This window comes from Natrix helvetica, assembly GCF_964273705.1.
Source record: "Natrix helvetica genome assembly, chromosome: W".
Lineage (NCBI taxonomy): Eukaryota > Metazoa > Chordata > Lepidosauria > Squamata > Natricidae > Natrix > Natrix helvetica.
In genome coordinates, this window is record NC_138555.1 from 76901034 (window position 1) to 76920790 (window position 19757).

The 19757-nt window shown below is 46.6% G+C and overlaps 1 protein-coding gene across 1 annotated transcript in view; it reads right to left on the reverse strand.

Moving 5' to 3' along the window:
- The window catches only part of LOC309400705 (FACT complex subunit SPT16), a 49771-nt gene extending 30348 nt beyond the window's left edge, over positions 1–19423 (reverse strand). Inside the window, exons 1-7 of the mRNA XM_081969337.1 lie at positions 19257–19423; positions 9016–9108; positions 8733–8903; positions 7137–7289; positions 6907–7053; positions 3113–3264; positions 17–189 (exon numbers count right to left, since the gene is read on the reverse strand). Coding sequence (XP_081825463.1) covers positions 17–189; positions 3113–3264; positions 6907–7053; positions 7137–7289; positions 8733–8903; positions 9016–9108; positions 19257–19322 — 955 coding nt within the window. The 5' untranslated portion in view covers positions 19323–19423. The remainder of the gene's footprint in view (positions 1–16; positions 190–3112; positions 3265–6906; positions 7054–7136; positions 7290–8732; positions 8904–9015; positions 9109–19256) is intronic.
- Between the last annotated feature and the right edge of the window lie 334 nt (positions 19424–19757).

The following is a 19757-nucleotide window of genomic DNA, read 5'->3' on the forward strand; positions in this document are numbered from 1 at the left end:
CTCTTTCCCCACTCACCGTGCCGCAACTCCTTCAGCATTTCCTCCTGCAGCTGCAGCAGGAAGGCGTAGTTGTCCTGGGTTTCCTGAGGCGGGTCCACCATGAGGGTGCGCACCAGATTGGAGCAGTACGATTTGTAACGTATGCCCATGGCACAAGTGACAGTCCCAAAGTGCATGTAGCTCTTTTCGCTGAGGGCAGAGAGGCCAAGGTTAGAAAATCGGGACGCCGGCACAGCATTTGAACTTTTAAAGAGCTCGCTCTGACGATGTACATTGTTGCTCTTGAATTTCTTGGAAGGAACAAACCCGAAAGAGCTTTTTCAAGATATAGAAATGGGCTGTGTGTGTGTGCTTTTGTGTGTGTGTGTGTGTTCCAGCACAACTCTGGAACGCCTAGAGCAATTTCAACCAAACTTGGTACACAGATGATTTACTCTATGGAAACAAATACTGTGGAGGTAAGATGTCCCTAACACCCCGGGGGGGAGGGGGCTGTTCTGTTACGATACAGCCTGTTGTGCCATAAAATGGCTTCCACCATGCTGCCTTAAAATGGCTTCTACTGTACATCGCTGTGGAGTTGCCATGGTAACGGCTTCACAGTGCTCCACAAGGGGGCTCCCTTTTGGTAAGGGGGAAAATCCAACATTAGAAATTACGTTTGGTCCGGACATTTTCCCCCTATAAATAAATACCCGGACAATGCCGGGTTATCAGCTAGTTATAAATACAGTAGAACCTCTGGTCCCGACCATAATTTGTTCCATACCTTTTGGTCTCAAATTGATTTGATTGTGATCCGAACCTAGTTTTGGAAATTTGGTGCGTTCGTGACCAGAGGTTCTACTGTATTTTCATTGGGTTGGCTTTTATTTACTCATGCCATGTTTCCATTCGCTCCTTCCATAAATGTCTATGGCAGTGATGGCGAACCTATGGCACGCGTGCCACAGGTGGCACGCGGAGCCATTTGTCAGGGTACGCGAGCCATTTGTCAGGGCCATGCGCGCGCTGGCCAGCTGAGTTCACCTTTTTAAAAGCCATTTTTCGCCCTCCCCAGGCTCCAGAGGCTTTATAGGAGCCTGGGGAGGGCGAAAAGAGCCTCCCCCGCCCTCCCAGAGGGCCTCCGGAGGCTTCAGGGACCGTCCGGAGGCTTCACTGACGTCTTTGGAGCGCTTAAAACGACCCTCCGAGCAAACCGGAAATGACTTCCGGTTTGCTCGGAGGGTCGTTTTAAGCGTTCCGAAGGCTTCAGGGACCGTCCGCAGGCTTCCCGGAAGTCACTTCCCGGAGGTCACTTCCGGTTTGCTCGGAGGATCCTTTTGAGCGCTCCAAAGGCTTCAGGGAAGCCTCCGGACGGTCCCTGAAGCCTCCGGAGGGCTTCCGGGGGGGGGGGGGAGGCTCTTTTCACCCTCCCCAGGCTCCTATAAAGCCTCTGGAGCCTGGGGAGGGCGAAAAAAGCATGTAGAAATGGGGGGAGGGGGTCACGCGTTGTGCGCGCATGTGCACTGGGGGGTCGCACATTGCATTATGGGTGCGGCATGCCCGCACACGACCCCCCTGCGCTCCCCCCCTTGTGGCACGCGAGCCAAAAAAGGTTCGCCATCGCTGGTCTATGGAGATTCTCAGTCATTCAGGTCATGGTTATCCCAAAGGTGCTTTTTCAAGAGACAACTGGGCTTTGGGTTTTCCTGGAAGACGTTTCACTTCTCACCCAAGAAGCTTCTTCAGTTCTGAAGAAGGGGTTTGTGATCCGTCAGAACTGAAGAAGCTTGGGCGATAAGCGAAACGTCTTCAAAGTAAAACCAGCTGCTTCTTGAAAAACCATGCCCTAGAAGACTGAAAATCTCCATAGACATTTGTGGAAGGAGCAAGTGGAAACGTGGCATGAGTAAATAAAAGCCAATCCATATCTATAATTTCTATGTTCTGTCTTCCCATGCTGTATGGAAGAGGAATATGGACTGTGCAATTCCTCTGTGCAACACACAGTATAATTATAATTTCTATGTTCCGTCTTTTCATTACCGTATTTTTCGGAGTATAAGATGCTCCGAAGTATAAGACGCAGCTAGATTTTGGGGAGGAAAACAAGGGAAAAATATCTGCCTCTCAGCAATTTGCCTCCTTGCAACAAACAGTACAGACAATATACCCTGCTTGTCGTGTTATATTCCAGACTAAACTGGTACAGATAGCTGTTAAAATGGATGTGCTTTCTGGGAGTAGAGTTATTCTCTGCTATTTAAAAGAATAGCACTTTTTAAAACAACAGCACGGGGCCTCTTCAGAGCAAGCATTTATTTTAAAAAGCTTCTTCATTTTGTTAAGTTGTCTAGAATAATAATAAAGCAGTCTTTAAAAAATAAGTCTAATAATTTGAACATTCTATAGGCATTTAGAGTTGTTGCTTACCTCCTTGCAGCAAACAGCCTGATTAGCACAAGAAAAAACAACAACTGCCTCCCAGCAATTTGCCATGTGGAGCAAACAGCAAGTTTCATTTTCAATTTCTCCTGATCATCAGCTGTTACAGGCTGCAGGGATTGCTATAGCTTCTTGAAGCCTCCGCAAACCCCAGTTTGCTGCAAAGCGGTAAATTGCTGGGAGGCAGAGGCCAAAGGGTGGGGGATGGTGAGTGGGTGGGGCTACATGCGTTGTATAAGACGCACCCAAATTTTCACCCTCTTTTAGGAGGGAAAAAGGTGTGTCTTATACTCTGAAAAATACGGCATGTGTGGAAGAGGAATACGGTCTGTGTAATTCCTCTTATTATAATTATGCACATCACATTTATAAAGAAGATTTATTTTAATGGCAAATCAGGGGCCGTTAGTGGTTGGTTACAAACCACGGTGATGGGTGCTCCGTTACGGCGGGCTCTCAAAAAGAGACTAAACCGTTTGTCTGAAATGGTACTGGGTCTCCTGCTTGACAGGGGGTTGGACTGGAAGACCTCCAAGGCCCCTTCCAACTCTGTTATTCTATGTTCTAAACCTGTTTGCGTGTGATTTCATTCAGGAGACGTGAGAGTTAACTCCAGGAACGTCATTTACGCCTTGATCCGACGATCAAATAATTGAAAAGTGAATTTTTACACACATTTGCTTACCTGACAACACTGAACTTGAGATTGTAAGTTCCTCCACTTTGGATAATCGGCGGGTAACACATCTCCACGGTGGAAGGGTCAGCTCCAGAGAGGTATTTCTTCTCCTCGATGGCCTTCTCCACAGACTCGGCCAGCTTGCTATGCCGTACTTTCTGCCAGATGATGGAAATTATGAGGTCATCAAACATTGGAAGGAAAGCGCCCCGCAAATTATACTTGACGAGGGGGCTGCTTGGCGGAGGTTACGATGCACCCACTGGATTGGGGAAGACTGTGTTCTCAACGAGGCTTCCCGAGAGCTCCTGGTCCTGACAAAAGCTCCTTTTATTTATTGACTGTGAATTCTGCTCATTCATATCCAGCAAAGTCTTTCAAGGGAGGATTTACAGTCACAGACCTTATCTGGCTTGGAGAGCTGCCAGGCCGATAACTGCAAAACTTGGCCAGGAGCCTCGGAGAGTCACGAACCAATGAAGAGAACTAATTGTCTCCTGCAAACTCCACTCCACTTTCGCTCCTCTTTTATTTCCTCTGGGAGGAGCCATTCACTGTCCACCTGTGGCCTTACTTCCAAGTCGACCCCTGTTCTTTAGCTGTTCCCTTCTTCTGGCAACTCTGCGGATGCGCACACTGGGAACAGGCTCCAGCTGTTCGTCTGCCTCAAATGTCTGACTCTGAAGGCAGCTGATAACTGCCATACGGCTCCGCCCCTCTCTCTGCTTCCGACGCAGAGCCCTCATCAGAGCCTTCCCCCGACTCCAGGACTGGCCCATGTTCCTCGCCAACCTCCTCACTGTCTGAATCTGCTGCCAGCTCTGCTGACCGCTGGCGGGCCACAACAGACTGATCCGCAGAACTCCCAGATGTTTGGCCAACGTTTGTGAGACAAGTGTAGCAATTTGGATAAAGCCCTTTCCTCCAACCTAAAAAAATATCAACTCTTTCTCTTGCCCCTTAAAAGAAAAAGTCGATGCAGCCAGCAGAGTCCTGTGTAATTTTATTGGGAAAAATCAGGAGAGCCGTGATGCCCCAGTAGGACATCCAGGTTTAAAAAACCAGGATACGTATGGATGAAGCATTGGCATGGCATCGGGCTCAATTTGAGAGAGGAGATGGAAGCAGAAGGACAAGCTAGTCCAAGGGTCAGCAACCTTAAAAATTCAAAGAGCCACAAAGGTCCTAACTGGAAGCCTCCCGTTCATTTCTGGAGCCGACCGGAAGTCCAGTTCCCCCACCATAGAGTCTCTTCCTAGTGCAGCATCCTTTGTCCTCTACGTGTCCTAACCGAAAGCCCTATCAATTGTGGAGCGACAGGGAGCCGCAGCAGAGGGATAAAAGAGCCACTTGCGGCTCCAGAGCCGCAGATTGCTGATCCGAGCTAATCCATGGTGGCGCTCTTCTTAGAAGGCACCCCAAAGGTCTTTTTTTCAAGAGGCAATAGCTATAGCACTAACACTTAGACTTATATACCGCTTTACAGTGCTTTACAGCTCTCTCTAAGCGGTTTAGAGAGTCAACCTATTGCCCTCAACAATTTGGGTCCTCATTTTACCCACCTCGGAAGGAATGGAAGGCTGAGTCAACCTTCAGCCTGGTGAGATTCGAACTGCCAAATTGCAGGCAGCTGGCGGCCAACAGAAGTACTGCACTCTAACCACTGTACCACTGTGGAAAGGCAATTGGACTTTCTGGTTTTTTTTCTTTGAAGACGTTTTGCTTCTCATCCAAGCAGCTTCTTCAGCTCTGACCGGATGGTGGGAATGGAAGGATCTTTACTGCTGAAGGTGCAGACAGGATTTCCAGAAAAATTCCAAACTACAGGAACCGTTTGCAGTTCAGTTTGAGGGGAAGACACGCAGACTCATCCCCGACAGCCTACAAACGACCAGCTGTCTGCAAGGAGTTTAAATCCTTCCCTTTCCCCACCATCCAGTCAGAGCTGAAGAAGCTTCTTGGATGAGAAGCGAAACGTCTTCAAAGAAAAACCAGAATGTACAGTTGCCTCTAGAAAAAGCACTTTTGGGACAACCATGACCTGGATGACTGGGAATCTCCATTAGATACTCCTAGAAGGCAGTATTGCAAGCTGACTCTGCTCACTGCCAAGTTAGATCCTGACCGGATCAAGATTGAACTCAATCTTCCATCCTTCTGAGGTCGATAAAAATGAAGACCCAGATTGTTGGGGGGCAATATGCTGACTCTGTAAGCCACTCAGAGGGCTGTAAAACACTATGAAATGGTATTTCTTTCTAAGTGCCATGTGCTATTGTTAGTCAATGGCCACAATATGTGGGAAAATTGCTAAATAACAATGCTTAGATCCAAGGAGGAAAAATGACCATCTTCTACCATCCAAGTATCCGTCCATCCATCCATCCAAGCATCCGTCCATCCAAGCATCCATCCATCCATCCAAGCATCCATCCATCCATCCAAGCTTCCGTCCATCCAAGCCTCCATCCGTCCATCCAAGCATCCATCCATCCATCCATCCATCCATCCAAGCATCCGTCCATCCAAGCATCCGTCCATCCAAGCATCCGTCCATCCATCCAAACATCCATCCATCCAAGCATCCGTCCATCCATCCAAGCATCCGTCCATCCAAGCATCCGTCCATCCAAGCATCCATCCAAGCATCCATCCATCCAAGCATCCGTCCATCCAAGCATCCGTCCATCCAAACATCCGTCCATCCAAGCATCCGTCCATCCAAGCATCCATCCATCCATCCAAGCATCCGTCCATCCAAGCATCCGTCCATCCATGCATCCGTCCATCCAAGCATCCATCCATCCATCCATCCATCCAAGCATCCATCCATCCATCCAAGCATCCATCCATCCAAGCATCCATCCAAGCATCCATCCATCCAAGTATCCGTCCATCCAAGCATCCGTCCATCCATCCAAGTATCCATCCATCCAAGTATCCGTCCATCCAAGCATCCGTCCATCCAAGCATCCATCCATCCATCCAAGCATCCATCCATCCAAGCATCCGTCCATCCAAGCATCCGTCCATCCAAGCATCCATCCATCCAAGCATCTGTCCATCCATCCAAGCATCCATCCATCCAAGCATCCTTCCATCCAAGCATCCGTCCATCCAAGCATCCATCCATCCAAGCATCCGTCCGTCCAAGCATCCGTCCATCCAAGCATCCGTCCATCCAAGCATCCGTCCATCCAAGCATCCGCCCATCCAAGCATCCGTCCATCCAAGCATCCATCCATCCAGGCATCCGTCCATCCAAGCATCCAAGCATCCATCCAAGCATCCATCCAAGCATCCATCCATCTTCTATATATAAAAAAGGCTGTATGTATGTATGTATGTTCCAGCATAACTCTGGAGCGCCTGGAGCAATTTCAACCAAACTGGGGGTTGCAGCATGGATGGGGGAGACACCCCTGGTCTGTGTGTCTGTCCGTCCCAGCATAACTCTGGAAGGACTGGCCCGTTAAGGAGAGCAAGTGCCGCATCCTAGAGCGGCAATTGTTTGTGATGTCATGGGAGGGAGAAGGGAGAGCCTGGCCAGGATGATAGACTGAGCGGGAAAGAGGAGCAGATGGGAGGGGGAAGGGAGAGGGCAGGGATGATGGGCATGGGAGTAGGAGGAATAAAGGCCCCTCCCAATGGCTCCCCGTCAGACAAACGCTTCCACGTCTATAAATACCCAGGCAACGCCGGGTTATCAGCTAGTCAAACATAAAAAGCTCCTCTCCCACTTTCCAGAAAGCCCCAATATTCCATTTCACCCAGAAGTGACCAGATATCTCTGCCCTTACCTCGTCAGCGTCTACAATCTCCATGACTCGCTCCTTCAAGAACTTGGTGAAGACCTCTGAAGTGATGGCGGCCGCTTTTCGCATCAGGCCGAGTTCCCCGTCCTCTTTCACCGCCATGGTGTAGGCCACCACGGCACTGATGTCCCCCTGCAGCAGAGTTAGGGGAAAGGTGAGCGAAGGCCCCCTGTTCCCCGAGCCGGAGTCATCACCTGAGTGTGTCTTCTCCTCACCTTCTCAAAGCCTTCCTTGCTGAGAGCGTCGTTCCAGCTGTTCATGAACTCCCCGGGGAATTTGTCTTTGCTGAAGACCCCAAGGCGCTTGCCTTTCTTGCTGCTCTTCAGAGCGTCGATCATCTTCTCGAAGTTGGCCTTGTTGCTTTCATTCTAGAGCAGAGGAAATCGGGACGGAGTGAGAAGCAATTTCTCAGCTCCTTCAACCCTCCAAACTTATTTTATTCCACACGGTACACGACCAGGTGGGATGCCACGCCTCCCCTTTTGCGTCCCTGAAAATCCCATCCAACTGATAGCTGGAAGGGACCTTGGAGGTCTTCTAGTCCAACCCCCTGCCTAGGCAGGAAACCCTACACCACTTCAGACAAATGGCTATCCAACATCTTCTTAAAGACTTCCAATGTTGGGGCATTCACAACTTCTGGAGGCAACTTCTGTTCCACTGATTAATTGTTCTAACTGTCAGGAAATTTCTCCTCAGTTCTAAGTTGCTTCTTTCCTTGATTAGTTTCCACCCATTGCTTCTTGTTCTACCCTCAGGTGCCCTGGGGAATAGTTTGACTCCCTCTTCTTTGTGGCAACCCCTGAGATATTGGAACACTGCTATCATGTCTCCCCAGTCCTTCTTTCTCTTAAGTTAAACATACCCAGTTCCTGCAACCGTTCTTCATATGTTTTAGTCTCCAGTCCCCTAATCATCTTTGTTGCTCTTCTCTGCACTCTTTCTAGAGTCTCCACATCTTTTCTACATCGTGACGACCAAAACTGAATGCAGTATTCAAGTATGGCCTTATCAAGGCATTATAAAGTGGTATTAACCCTTCACGTGATCTTGATTCTATCCCTCTGTTGATGCAGCCTAGAACTGTGTTGGCTTTTTTGGCAGCTGCTGCACACGGATGGCTGCTATTTAAATGGTTGTCCACTAGGACTCCAAGATCCCTTTCACAGTTACTACTATTGAGCAAGGTACCACCTATACTGTACCTGTGCATTTCGTTTTTCTTGCCTAAATATAGATCCTTACTCTTTTCACCATTGAATATCATCTTAGCTGCTCTTCTCTGAACTTTTTCTAAAGTCTCAACACCTTTGTTGTAGTATGGTGACCAAAACTGGCTGCAGTATTCCAGGTCTGGTCTTACTAGGGTTTTATAAAGCGGTAGTGATACTTCACTCCATTGTTTCAAATAACCAGCATGCCCCTAAAGTAGCCTTAAAACAAACACACACACACAGAGACTTCCTAAAGTAGTCTTAAAACAAACACAGACACACACACACACACACACACACACACACACACAAACAAAGACTTCCTCACACTGTGGCCCTTGCTTTCCCAAAACTCTCCAAAGCTTGTGCATTCCAGGTGTAACACAAAAGAACCTCAAAGGAACCATGGGTGGTTAGAGTGCAGCATTGCGGGCAAACTCTGCCCACCGCCAAGAGTTCGATCCTGACTGGCTCAAAGTTGACTCCGCCCTTCTTCCTTCCAAGGTCAGTAAAATAAGGACCCAATTTTTTGGATACAACTAGAGGGGCAAATACGAAGCGGTACATAAATCTGGGTGCTATCCTGGTGCCATTTACCTTTTCCCGTACAAGTAGGGTGACGGCCGGCACCCCGTTCGTATTCTCGTTGCTTTTGCTGTTTGCAATCTGCTTCAGGAATTCCACCTTCTTTTTGCTGGCCATAAAGATGATCTTGTCTTCGCAGAAAATCATGATGGTGTCCGTGAGTTCGTAGCCAAAAAGCCACGTCTGGAGGGGGGGTAGAAGGGGAAGAGGACAGGTGATCAATGAGGATTCTTTTCCCACACCAGATTCCCAAACCTGCCTGAGGCGAGAGCAGGCTGGCCCCAGACTGCCTTACCTGCAGGGCCGTGGACTTGGCATAGACCGTCTCTTCGTCCACTCCCACGGAGACCACGATAGCGTCAATGGTCGCATATTCATCCTCTCCTTTCTGCAGGGAGGACAAGAACGCCAACCTCAGGCGGAGAGTTTGCTAGTTAACACCCCGCGGATTTTCCCCTTTAAAAAAAGCTGCGGCATATGTGCAAGGTCCCACCCGATAAGAGTTTTTAAGTGAATCAATTTTCTCAAATGGGCATTTCTTTTGCCGGATGCAGGAAGTAAATGCAGGAAACTGGTTTTAAAAAAAATGTAAAAAAAATAAAATAAGCATGGTCATGTGACCACAAGACACCATAAAGGGGAGCTGACTGTCAAGCACTCAAAACGCAATCAAATGATTACAGTGTGTTTGTGTATGTGGCCATGGTTACTTTGAAAATGGGTCGTTTCGAGAGGGTCTGTTGCAGTGGCGAAACCCTCCAAAGTCTGCTGCCGGTTCGGTAAGTCTGCTACCGAGTTCACGCTTTGCGCGCCTATGCACGCCTGAGGTGCGCCCGTACAGGGCTACAAAACATTTTGAAGCCTTCTGAGTCTGCAAAGATAAGTAGAACAGCAAAGGAGGGGGGGAATCCATGCAATTTATATTAGCTATAAAGCAGGAAATCTGATGATTCTAGCTAATATAAATCGTGCATCCCAGCTGATCGTCGGAAATACCAGTTTGCTCTAACCGGTAGCATTTTTTTACTGATGTCCCCCTGCAGCAGAGTTATGGGAAAGGTAAGCAAAGGCCCCCTATTCCCCAAGCCGGAGTCGTCACCTGAGTGTCTCTTCTCCTCACCTTCTCAAAGCCTTCCTTGCTGAGAGCGTCATTCCAGCTGTTCATGAACTCCCCAGGGAATTTGTCTTTGCTGAAGATCGTCGGAAATACCAGTTTGCCCTAATCCAGGGGTGTCCAAACTTTTTGCAAGGAGGGCCAGATTTGGTGAGGTGAAAATGTGTGGGGCCGATCATTCAGCCTGACATTCTTTGAACCCTTAACATTAAATGCGAATTGACTACCGTATTTTTCGGAGTATAAGATGCACCAAGATTTTGAAGAGGCAAATTAAAAAAAAGAGTTTTTGCACTCTCCCCAAAATGGCCCATTTTTCACGAAAATGGGCCTTTTTTTTAAAGGGCATGAATAGCCTTTAAGAGGCTTCTAGAGTGCTCCTGGGGGCTGGGGGGGGGGGCAAAGTTGAGCAAAAAAAATGGACATTTTTTGCTCATTTATGCCCTCCACAGCCCCCAGGAGCACTCTGAAAACCTCCTAAAGGCTATGCACAGCCATTTTGGTGAAGGGGGCAGAGTTTTGGGAGGCAAAAAATGCTGTATTCAGTGCATAAGATGCACCCAGATTTTTAGCCTCTTTTTTGAGGGGAAAAAGATGCATCTTTATACTTCGAAAAATATGGTATTTTATGAAAGACTAAACAAATAATTCCAGTGGGGAGAAGAGGCTGCGGGCCGCTTGAAATTTGAAAAAGGGCCACATTTGGCCCCCGGGCCGCACTTTGGACATGCCTGCCCTAATCGGTAGCATTTTTTTTTACTACTGTTTCAGGCGAACTGGTCTGAAACGGGAGTATTTCACCGCTGGTCCATTGTAACTTTGAATAGATTTTAAGCGACCGCTTATAAGTCGAGGATTACAAGTTAGCCCTCAACATACGATCACAATTGAGCTCAGCATTTATGTTGTTCAGGGAAAAATTCATTAAGTGAGTTTTGCCACATTTTCAGGACTTTTCTTGCCACATTTGTTAAGCGAATTGCTGTTAAATTAATAAGATGGTGAAGTGACTCTGGTTTCCCAGCTGACTTTGTTTGTCAGAAGGTCGCAAAGGGCGGGGGATTACGTGACTCCCGGACACCGCGACTGTCATAAATGTGAATCAGTTATCAAGCATTGGAATGTAAATCACGTGACTGTGGGGATGCTTCCCAATGGTTGTAAGTCTGAAAAATGGTTGCAAAGTCACCTTTTTCAGGGATGTTGTAACTTTGAGCGGTCGCCAAATGAACTGTTTGTAAGTTGAGGACTATTTGTGCCTGTATTTATGTAACCAGCTGTTACATTGTATACTGAAGAACATGCCAGTTTTTTTCTCATTCCAATTCAGTCGCCTACTTACTTCCCTGAATCATATATGTCTGTCTGTCTGTCTATGTACGTTGCAACGTAACTCCGGAGAGCCTCAAGCAATTTCAACCAAACTTGCTACAAAGATGACATTCTCTGGAAACAAATACTGTGAGGTTAAGACTCCCCTAACACCCCTCAGGATGGGTGTGTCTGTGTTCCAGCATAACTCTGGAACGCCTGGGCCGCTAAAATGACTTGGTACACAGATGATTTGCTCTCTAGAAACAAATACAATGGGGGTAAAAAAAAACTAACACGCCTTGTGTGTGTGTGTGTGTGTGTAGTGTGTGTGTGTAGTGTGTGTGTGTTTTCCAGCATAACTCCTGGGCCACTAAAATGAAAAGGAATGAATTATATCTAGAGTGTCAAATCACAGTACTTTTGACAGTGATAGTGTGCATTTTGGATTCAAGTTTGTGTGTGTGTAATGTGTTTGTGTTCCACCATAACTCTGGAACGCCTGGCCCGCTGAAATGAAAAGGAATCAATTATATCTACAGTGAATTACTTTGACTTGACACTATAGATATAATTCATTCCTTTTCCTGTCTAATACAGGGTTAGGATAAATAGATACCCGGCAACGCTGGCTTATCAGCTACCGTAGTTATTTGATAAAAGATTAGCTGCTTTGCTTGGGTTTTGATCTGCTCAGTACCTTTTTCCCTGGAAACGTTTAAGTACTGTAGAAATTCAGTCTCCCAGCAGCCTTCTTGAATACACATGTCCATTTGTCGACTTAAGTTAAGGTTAATGAATACACTGGTGTAGATTGGGCCGTTAACTGCGGACGATTATAACAGCTGACATCGATAATTTTTGAATATTGTAGTGCCAGGAAGACAAGAAAACATGATTTGGGACAGATCATTACCTCATTTTTCCACCCTGAGTGTCACTCAATAACCCAAAAAATCCTCTTAACATCTTAAACCGAGACTACAAATGAGAAGTCAAGGCAACAAATAAATGTCAAAGTTTGCTAACTGGACTGTTAAAAGAGCTTTTAAAATAATATACATGGGTAGGAGATGGTGTTGCCTGCGAGGTCCTTACAATCCACACCTGGGAAGTCCCAATCCTCACAGCTTATGCAGGGAGTCCCTGACTTAACAACTGTTCATTTAGCCATCAAGGTTACGACGGGACTGAAAAAAAGTGACTTACGACCGCTTTTCACACCGTTGCAGCATCTCCCATGATCAAAATGCAGACGGTTGGCACTTAGTTTCATATTTATGACGGTTGCAGTGTTCCCCGGGTCAAACCTTCGGACAAGCAAAGTCAATAGGAAATCCAGATCCACTTAAACAACCGTCTGAACAAATGCAACGATCCACTTAACAACAGCGGCCGGAAAAGTCGAAAAACGGGGCAAAACTCACTTAACGAATGTTTCGCTGAGCAAGGTAAATTTTGGGCTCCGTTCGTAATTCGAGAATTACCTATTAATTGAACATTGCATGACAAGACAGTGCTTTATATTAGGGTTGTTTCCTTTTTAGATTAGATCCATCGCAAAAAAAAACCTGGTCACTGTAGCACGACTAGGGATGCGGTGGCTCAGTGGTTAAGACGCTGAGCTTGTTGGTCAAAAGGTCAGCAGTTTGAATCCCTAGCGCCGCGTAACGGAATGAGCTCCCATTACTTGTCCCAGCTTCTGCCAACCTAGCAGTTCAAAAGCACGTACACAATGCAAGTAGAAAAATAGGGACCACCTTTAGGGAGAAGTAACTGCGCTCCATGCGTCTTTGGCATTTAGTCACCGGGCCACAGCTCTTCGGCTTTGAAAAGGAGATGAGCACCGCCCCCTAGAGTCGGGAACGACTAGCACATACACGGGAGTAGAACCTTTACCTTATAGCACAACTAGCCCCAACAAAGTCAAAGTCTAAGAAGTATATAAAAAAGATGTTCAGGCTACTGCAAGCCACTTCCATTTCCTGATTTGTTATCTCCTGCTCTTTTACCAGCTTCCTCCCTCCCCAAAACTTATCTTATCCTCTTTCAAAGTTCCCTGCCATACCACAACAGATTAGATGCTGCTCCCTTCTTGAGCTGTCCCCCACCTCCCTCCCCAAAAAAGCTGTTAAGACACAATATAAGAGAATCTGGCTCAAATGTTACTGTGCATTACATGATTTTTTTCACTCCAAAAGAGGCATTACGGCTTATTTTCTGGTTAGGTCTTATACTGGGGGAAAATACAATACTAATTGCATCTGTCTGGCTGATGATCTTGACTGGGGCTTATTTTGGGGGGTAGGGCTTATATTACGAGCATCCTGAAAAAAATCACGATAGGGTTTATTTTCCGGTTAGGTCTTATGTTGGGGGGAATGGAGTAGCTTTTTCAAACATCACGCTATGTATGCGCTTAGCATAGACGTTGCCTATGGAGATTCTCAGACATCCAGATCACGATTGTCCCTTTTTTTTCAAGATGGAACTGGACTTTCTGGTTTTTCTTTGACGGCGTTTCTCTTCTCATCCGAGAAGCTTCTTCAACTCTGACTGGATGGTGGGGGTGTGCAAATGGGTGCGGAGAATCTATTTCCAATCTACAACACAGTCTTTTCGACAGTTCCAAGAAGGCTCCACATTCATTTGCACTAATCAGGTAGCCTGGAGGACACAGGGAAACCTCCAAGCGGCCTCGACGCTCTTCTGAAAGGATGCAAATGATCAGATGTCTTCAAGGAACATAAATCCTTCCATTCCCCCAGCATCCAGTCACAACAGGCAGTCAAGGGTTCATTAATGGTTTCCTGAGATTCAGTCTCTTTGGTGTCGTCCCAAAGGTGCTTTTTTCAAGAGGCAAGTGGACTTTCTTGTTTTTCTTTGAAGACGTTTCGCTTCCCATCCAAGAAGCTTCTTCCGAGCTGAAGAAGCTTCTTGGATGAGAAGCGAAACGTCTTCAAAGAAAAACAAGAAAGTCCACTTGCCACTTCGGGGGGGGGGGGAGCACATTTGGGATAGCATAGAAGTGTGATGGCGAACCTACGGCATGCGTGCCCACCGCGCAGGCAAATTCGTCCCACCGGCCAGCTGATTTTCGGGTTTCTGCCGCACATGCCCGGGGGGGGGGGACATATGGGAGATGCGTGTGCATGCGCAGGGGGAAAGGGAGGTCACACATGCATGCACGGCATTATTATAAGGTACTTCAGCATAGGGAAGTAGATCTGTCCAATCATCCTGCTGATATCGTATGTAGCAACGTCAATATCGCTCAACCATAGCATTTGCTTTCTCTGCAGCCCCATTGGTTGCTGGGTGCCCTCCCCCTGCCCCGCGGCCCGTTTTTGGTCCCAGGAGGCTGCAGGGAGGTCGACTAGGCCCCAAAAGGGATGCGGAGGGGTGGTATTGCACAGGGGGTGGGGGGATGTCGCGCATGCGCAATTTCAGTACGCAACAACAAAAAGGTTAGCCATCCCTGGCATAGAAGTTGTTCCTGGATTGTATTATAATATTCATTGCCACTGTTTCACTTATTGAAATCCTTTCCACCACCACCCTCTCTAGAACATTTTGAAAAGTTATTTTGAACAAAAACAAGATGTAACTACATATGCAGAACTTCTTAGTATGGATAGAGGTGTACTACAGTTAAAATCTTTGAATGCATTAAGAGACGAAAGAGTAATTCAAACCTGGTTCCAGTATGGTCAGTTACAGGCCAGATGGAAAAAAGACCAGAAATCCGGTATTATTCAAAATGAGGATAATTTGATAAAACAAATTAGGGACCAGGGTCAAATGCACATAAAAAGGTTGTATAATGTATTGATAGAAATAGACTCAGAAACAGAATTAGTTAAAGATTGTATGATAAAATGGGCACAAAATTTTGAAGAACCAATAATGATGGAAACATGGGAAGAGATCTGGGTAAGAAATGTAAAATTTACACAAGCTCAGAACTTGAGAGAGAATTTCTATAAGATGCTGTACAGATGGCATTTAGATCCAAAAAGGCTAGCCTGTATGTATCCGAACCTACAATCTAAATGTTGGAGATGTGATTGTGTTGGTGCCACGTGCTACCATATTTGTTGGACTTGTAAAAAAGTCAAAGCATTTTGGATAAAAATATGGTGGGTTATTCAAAATATTTTGAAAAAGAGGATAAAGTTTACACCCCAGTTGTTTTTGTTAGGCATAGTTTCAGATTGTACTGTTATAGAGACTAATCTGATCTTGAACCTAACAACGGAAGCAAGATTGTTGGTGGCGCAATACTGGAAGAAGGAAGAGTTGCCCACTATCCAAGAATGGACGTTAAAAGTAGTAAACTTAGCAGAGATGGCCAAAATTTCAGCGTACCTGAAGGACCACTCAGATGAGAAGTACAAGCTGGACTGGAGAAGGAGGATTGACTATATTCAAAACAAATACCGGACTAAAAAATTTCAGTTAGCTTATGAATGAAGGCATAAGGAATGCTACAACTTATTCAAAGCTAGTTTAATAAAGGGGGAGTTAAAGCACAAGAATAGTAACCTGTTAAAATTAGTTAGCTTATGTTAGTGTACGGTTGTTAAATGTTTATACCCTGTATTTTGCTTTGGGAGTATTTGTGCAAAATACGAATGGGGGTTATAGGAAGCAGCTTGATTTTGCCCTCACCCTCTTTAAGATGTTTGAAGAAAATATATGATCTGATGTGATAGTAAAATGCATCATATGCCTTTCCTGGTCATTGATACAGCTTTGCACTGAATAATTGAAACAGTTTATCTATTTGTCCCCTGTCATATATGCAAATGTAACATGCAATATATCAACAATGACTGGCTTCTTAGGAAAACTGAAGACACTAGTTAGATTTGGACAAATCTTTTCCCTTACTTACGTGTTCCCTTTTTGCAAAAAGGAAGATTATTATGCCAATCAAACTCTTGATGAGAATCAAAGAACCGAGAGAAACAACACATGTGTTTTCAAGTGCTTATGTAGCATATCAACACCACAATGGTAGACCTACAACTGAATGTGTTCCTAAAACTCAACACCATTATTCCACCTCCTCTCCAGAATCAGAGATAATAGGTCGTGACCTCCTGTGTGGCATCTTTTCAAGGTGTTTGAAGAGTGCTGTCATATTCCCTCCCTTAGCTGTGTTATCTTAAGCCTAAACTTCCCCGTCCCTTCAATCTGCCTTTACAAATCTTATCTTCCAATCGCCCTGATAGTTATTGTTGCCTTTCTCTGATCCTGTCCAAATCCTTCTGAAAGTGTGGTCCCCACATTGGGCGACTATTAAGGTGAGTAGCTAAGACGATGAACTTGTTGATCAGAAAGATCGGCAGTTCGGTGGTTCGAATCCCTAGCGCCGCGTAACAGAGTGAGCTCCCACTACTTGTCCCAGCTTCTGCCAACCTAGCCGTTTGAAAGCATGTAAAAATGCAAGTAGAAAAATAGGAACCACCTTTGGCGGGAAGGTAACAGCGTTCCGTGCGCCTTCGGCGTTTAGTCATGCCGGCCACATGACCATGGAGACGTCTTCGGAGAGCGTTGGCTCTTCGGCTTTGAAACGGAGATGAGCACCGCCCCCTAGAGTCAGGAACGGACTAGCAAGAGGAACCTTTACCTTATCTCAATCAAAGCACCAAAATCACGAATCCCTTCATTAATTTTAAATAAAGGTGCTAGCAGCATGGCATCCATGACTCTTTTTGAAAAGTTTAGGAAACAAATGTTTTCTTTTAGCCAAAGCCATTTTTTTTTTAAACCGAGTCTCTTTAGAAACTGAACAACATGGAGCATATTCTGGAAGTCCTTGAATAGGCTTGTAAGAGTTAAGAAAGGAAACAAAACTCAAGCTGGAAAAGAAATGATGTCATCCATTGGCACTTGCTGTACATTATCTAGAATCAATGTTTGCTATTGTTTAATTCTCAGGTCTAATTTTCTCTTGTATTATTTGATTAGTTTCCAACACATCACATCTACAAAAAAGTATGTATCATTTGTTTGTGCAACCTATGTACCACCTACAGAACTTTTACTTTACCTGAAGTATAGGTAGTCCTCAACGTACGACCACAAGTGAGCTTTACAGTGAGTTTTCTCCCATTTTACAAACCTTGCTTGCTGCAGTCGTTAAGTGAATCACGGCCGATGTTATGAGTAATATGGCTGTTAAGTGAATCTGGCTTCCCCATTCATTTTGCTTGACAGAAGGTCGGAAAAGGTGGGTCACATGAACCCCCGAGACATAGCAACGGTCATAAAAATGAGTCAGCTGCCCAGCGGCTGGATTTTGATCACATGACTGTGAGGAGGCTGCAACGATCGTTAAGTGTGAAAAAAAAACGGTCGTAAGTCAGCTTTTTTCAGGGCCGTCGTTAACTTCGGTCACTAAAGGAACTGTTGTAAGTTGAAGACGGCCTGTACTTGGGTTTCATGCTGGTGTGTTTACGTGTGTCTGGAAAAGCCACTCTGCAAAGCCAATTTGTCTCCCAAATTCAGATAAGTTCTTAGGACACTTTAAAGGAAACAACCACAATTTGGGGGAAAAAAAGACTTATGTCCTTACAACCTGAAATCACACTTCTTTGCAAGCACACAACACACTTTGTCCTCTTTGCCTTGCCCTCAACTGCTATTCCAGGTTTTTTTTCCCACCAGGACCACATTCCAGCCTTAAGCTTTCTGATTTTGCTTTCCTACACAACAAAACTTCACACATCACTGCGAAAGTGCCTTCTAACCTATTTTCTCGGGCAACAAACTCACCCAGCCAACATCTGGGTGAGTTTGTTTTCTCCAACATCCACCAATATCGCTTGAAGTTTCACTCCGTCCGCTGGGGTGTCCGTTAGCCTCAATTTAGCGCCATCTGCGACCCGAACAACCTTCCCCGCATTAATACAGGTAGTGCTCGACTTGCGACAGTTCATTTAGCAACTGTTCGAAGTTACAACGGCACTGAAAGAAGCGACTCGGCAATGTCTCAGTTACAACTTTTGTAGCATCCTCACGGCCACGTGATCAAAAATTCAGACACTTGGCAACAGCCTCATATTTATGACAGTTGCAGAATCCCTGTGTGTGTGTGTGTGTTTGTGTGTGTGTGTGTGTCACACGATCCTTTTTTGTGACCTTCCAATGAGCAAAGTCCACGGGAAAGCCAGATTCACTTAACAACCGGGTTACTAATTTACCAATGACACTGGTTCACTTAACAATGGGGGGGTAAGAAAAGTCATAAAATGGGGCATGCTGTCTTAAGTTTCGCTTAGCAAACGGCAACGTTGGGATCCATCGTGGTCGTTGAGTCGAGGACCATCTGCCTCTCATCACGCTGTCATCCAACGGATTCCTATTTATGACCGTTGCTGCGTCCAAATTCCCGCGATCCCCTTTTGCGACAGTCTGACACGCCCGGATTCCCTTAAACAACTAAGTCGCTAACTTTTAACAACGGCAGGGATTCACCTAAACCAGGGGTGTCCAAACTTGGGAACTTTAAGACTTGTGGACTTCAACTCCCAGAATTCCCCAGACAGCCATGCTGGCCTAAACCTGACCTAAACCATCACGGCAAGGAAGGCGGTCCAATGGGTCAAAGCTCCCTTTCTTTGCTTAGCAACGGCAATGTTGGGCTGGATTGCGGTCGTAAGTCGAGGACCACCCGTATACCGAATGGCTGGATGGATCCAAGGGGGGAAGCTGGTTGGAGGCGACTTCCTGCACCGAGCCAGGCCTCGTTGGACCTCCTAAGAGAGGGAGGGGAGCAGGGACCGACCGGCTGCTGCCTAACCACCCCGGTTTAATGACGTTTATTACAGCTTTGGGCTTTCGGGGGAGTCACCGGTTCCCGCTTTAAACTAACCCCCCAGTGAAGCGATGGGACCTTTGGAAGTCGATCGGGCCTCCCGAGGATGGGGAGATGCTCTAACGGCCAACCCCGCCCCCTCTAACCGTCCCAGTCGCACACGGGCCTGTTTCAAGCATGCGAGAACGCGGCGCCCGACGGGTTTAAGGTCGGAGGAAGAGACCCCCCCTCCCCCCCTCCCCCCCCCTCCGCCGGCGGGCCCTCTCGCGCGCGCCTGAGGCCCGACCTGCCAGTTGCTGTAGAGGCGCGAGACGCGGCGGTAGTACGCCTCGCGGTCCAGACTCAGCGCCATCGGAGCGGCTCCCCCTCAGCGTCGTCCCGCCTCCCCGCTCGCTCGCACGGCCGCTCGCGCCGCCGCCGCCGCGACCTCTCTCCTCGGGGCGACCCCGGAAGTGGAAGGTCTTCCTTCCCCACGCCCCTCAACGCGGCTCTCTGACGAAGCCACACATTCTTCTCGCGAGATTTACCGCGCTGCTGCTGGCGGTTCGGCTTCGCGCGCCCTCGTTCTCCTTTACCTTTAAGCGAAATGGAAATGCCCCCCCCCCATGTCACCCCAATACGTCTTCACCTCTTTCCGCCCCTTCGCTTTTATTATTTAACGTTGGTTGCTTAATGGTGTTGGTTTATTTATTTATTTTATTCGAATTATTTTATTTTGGATTTATTTTTATTAATTTAATTTCATCTAAATTTTATTTATTCATGATCAAGCAAGCAGGCCTTCATT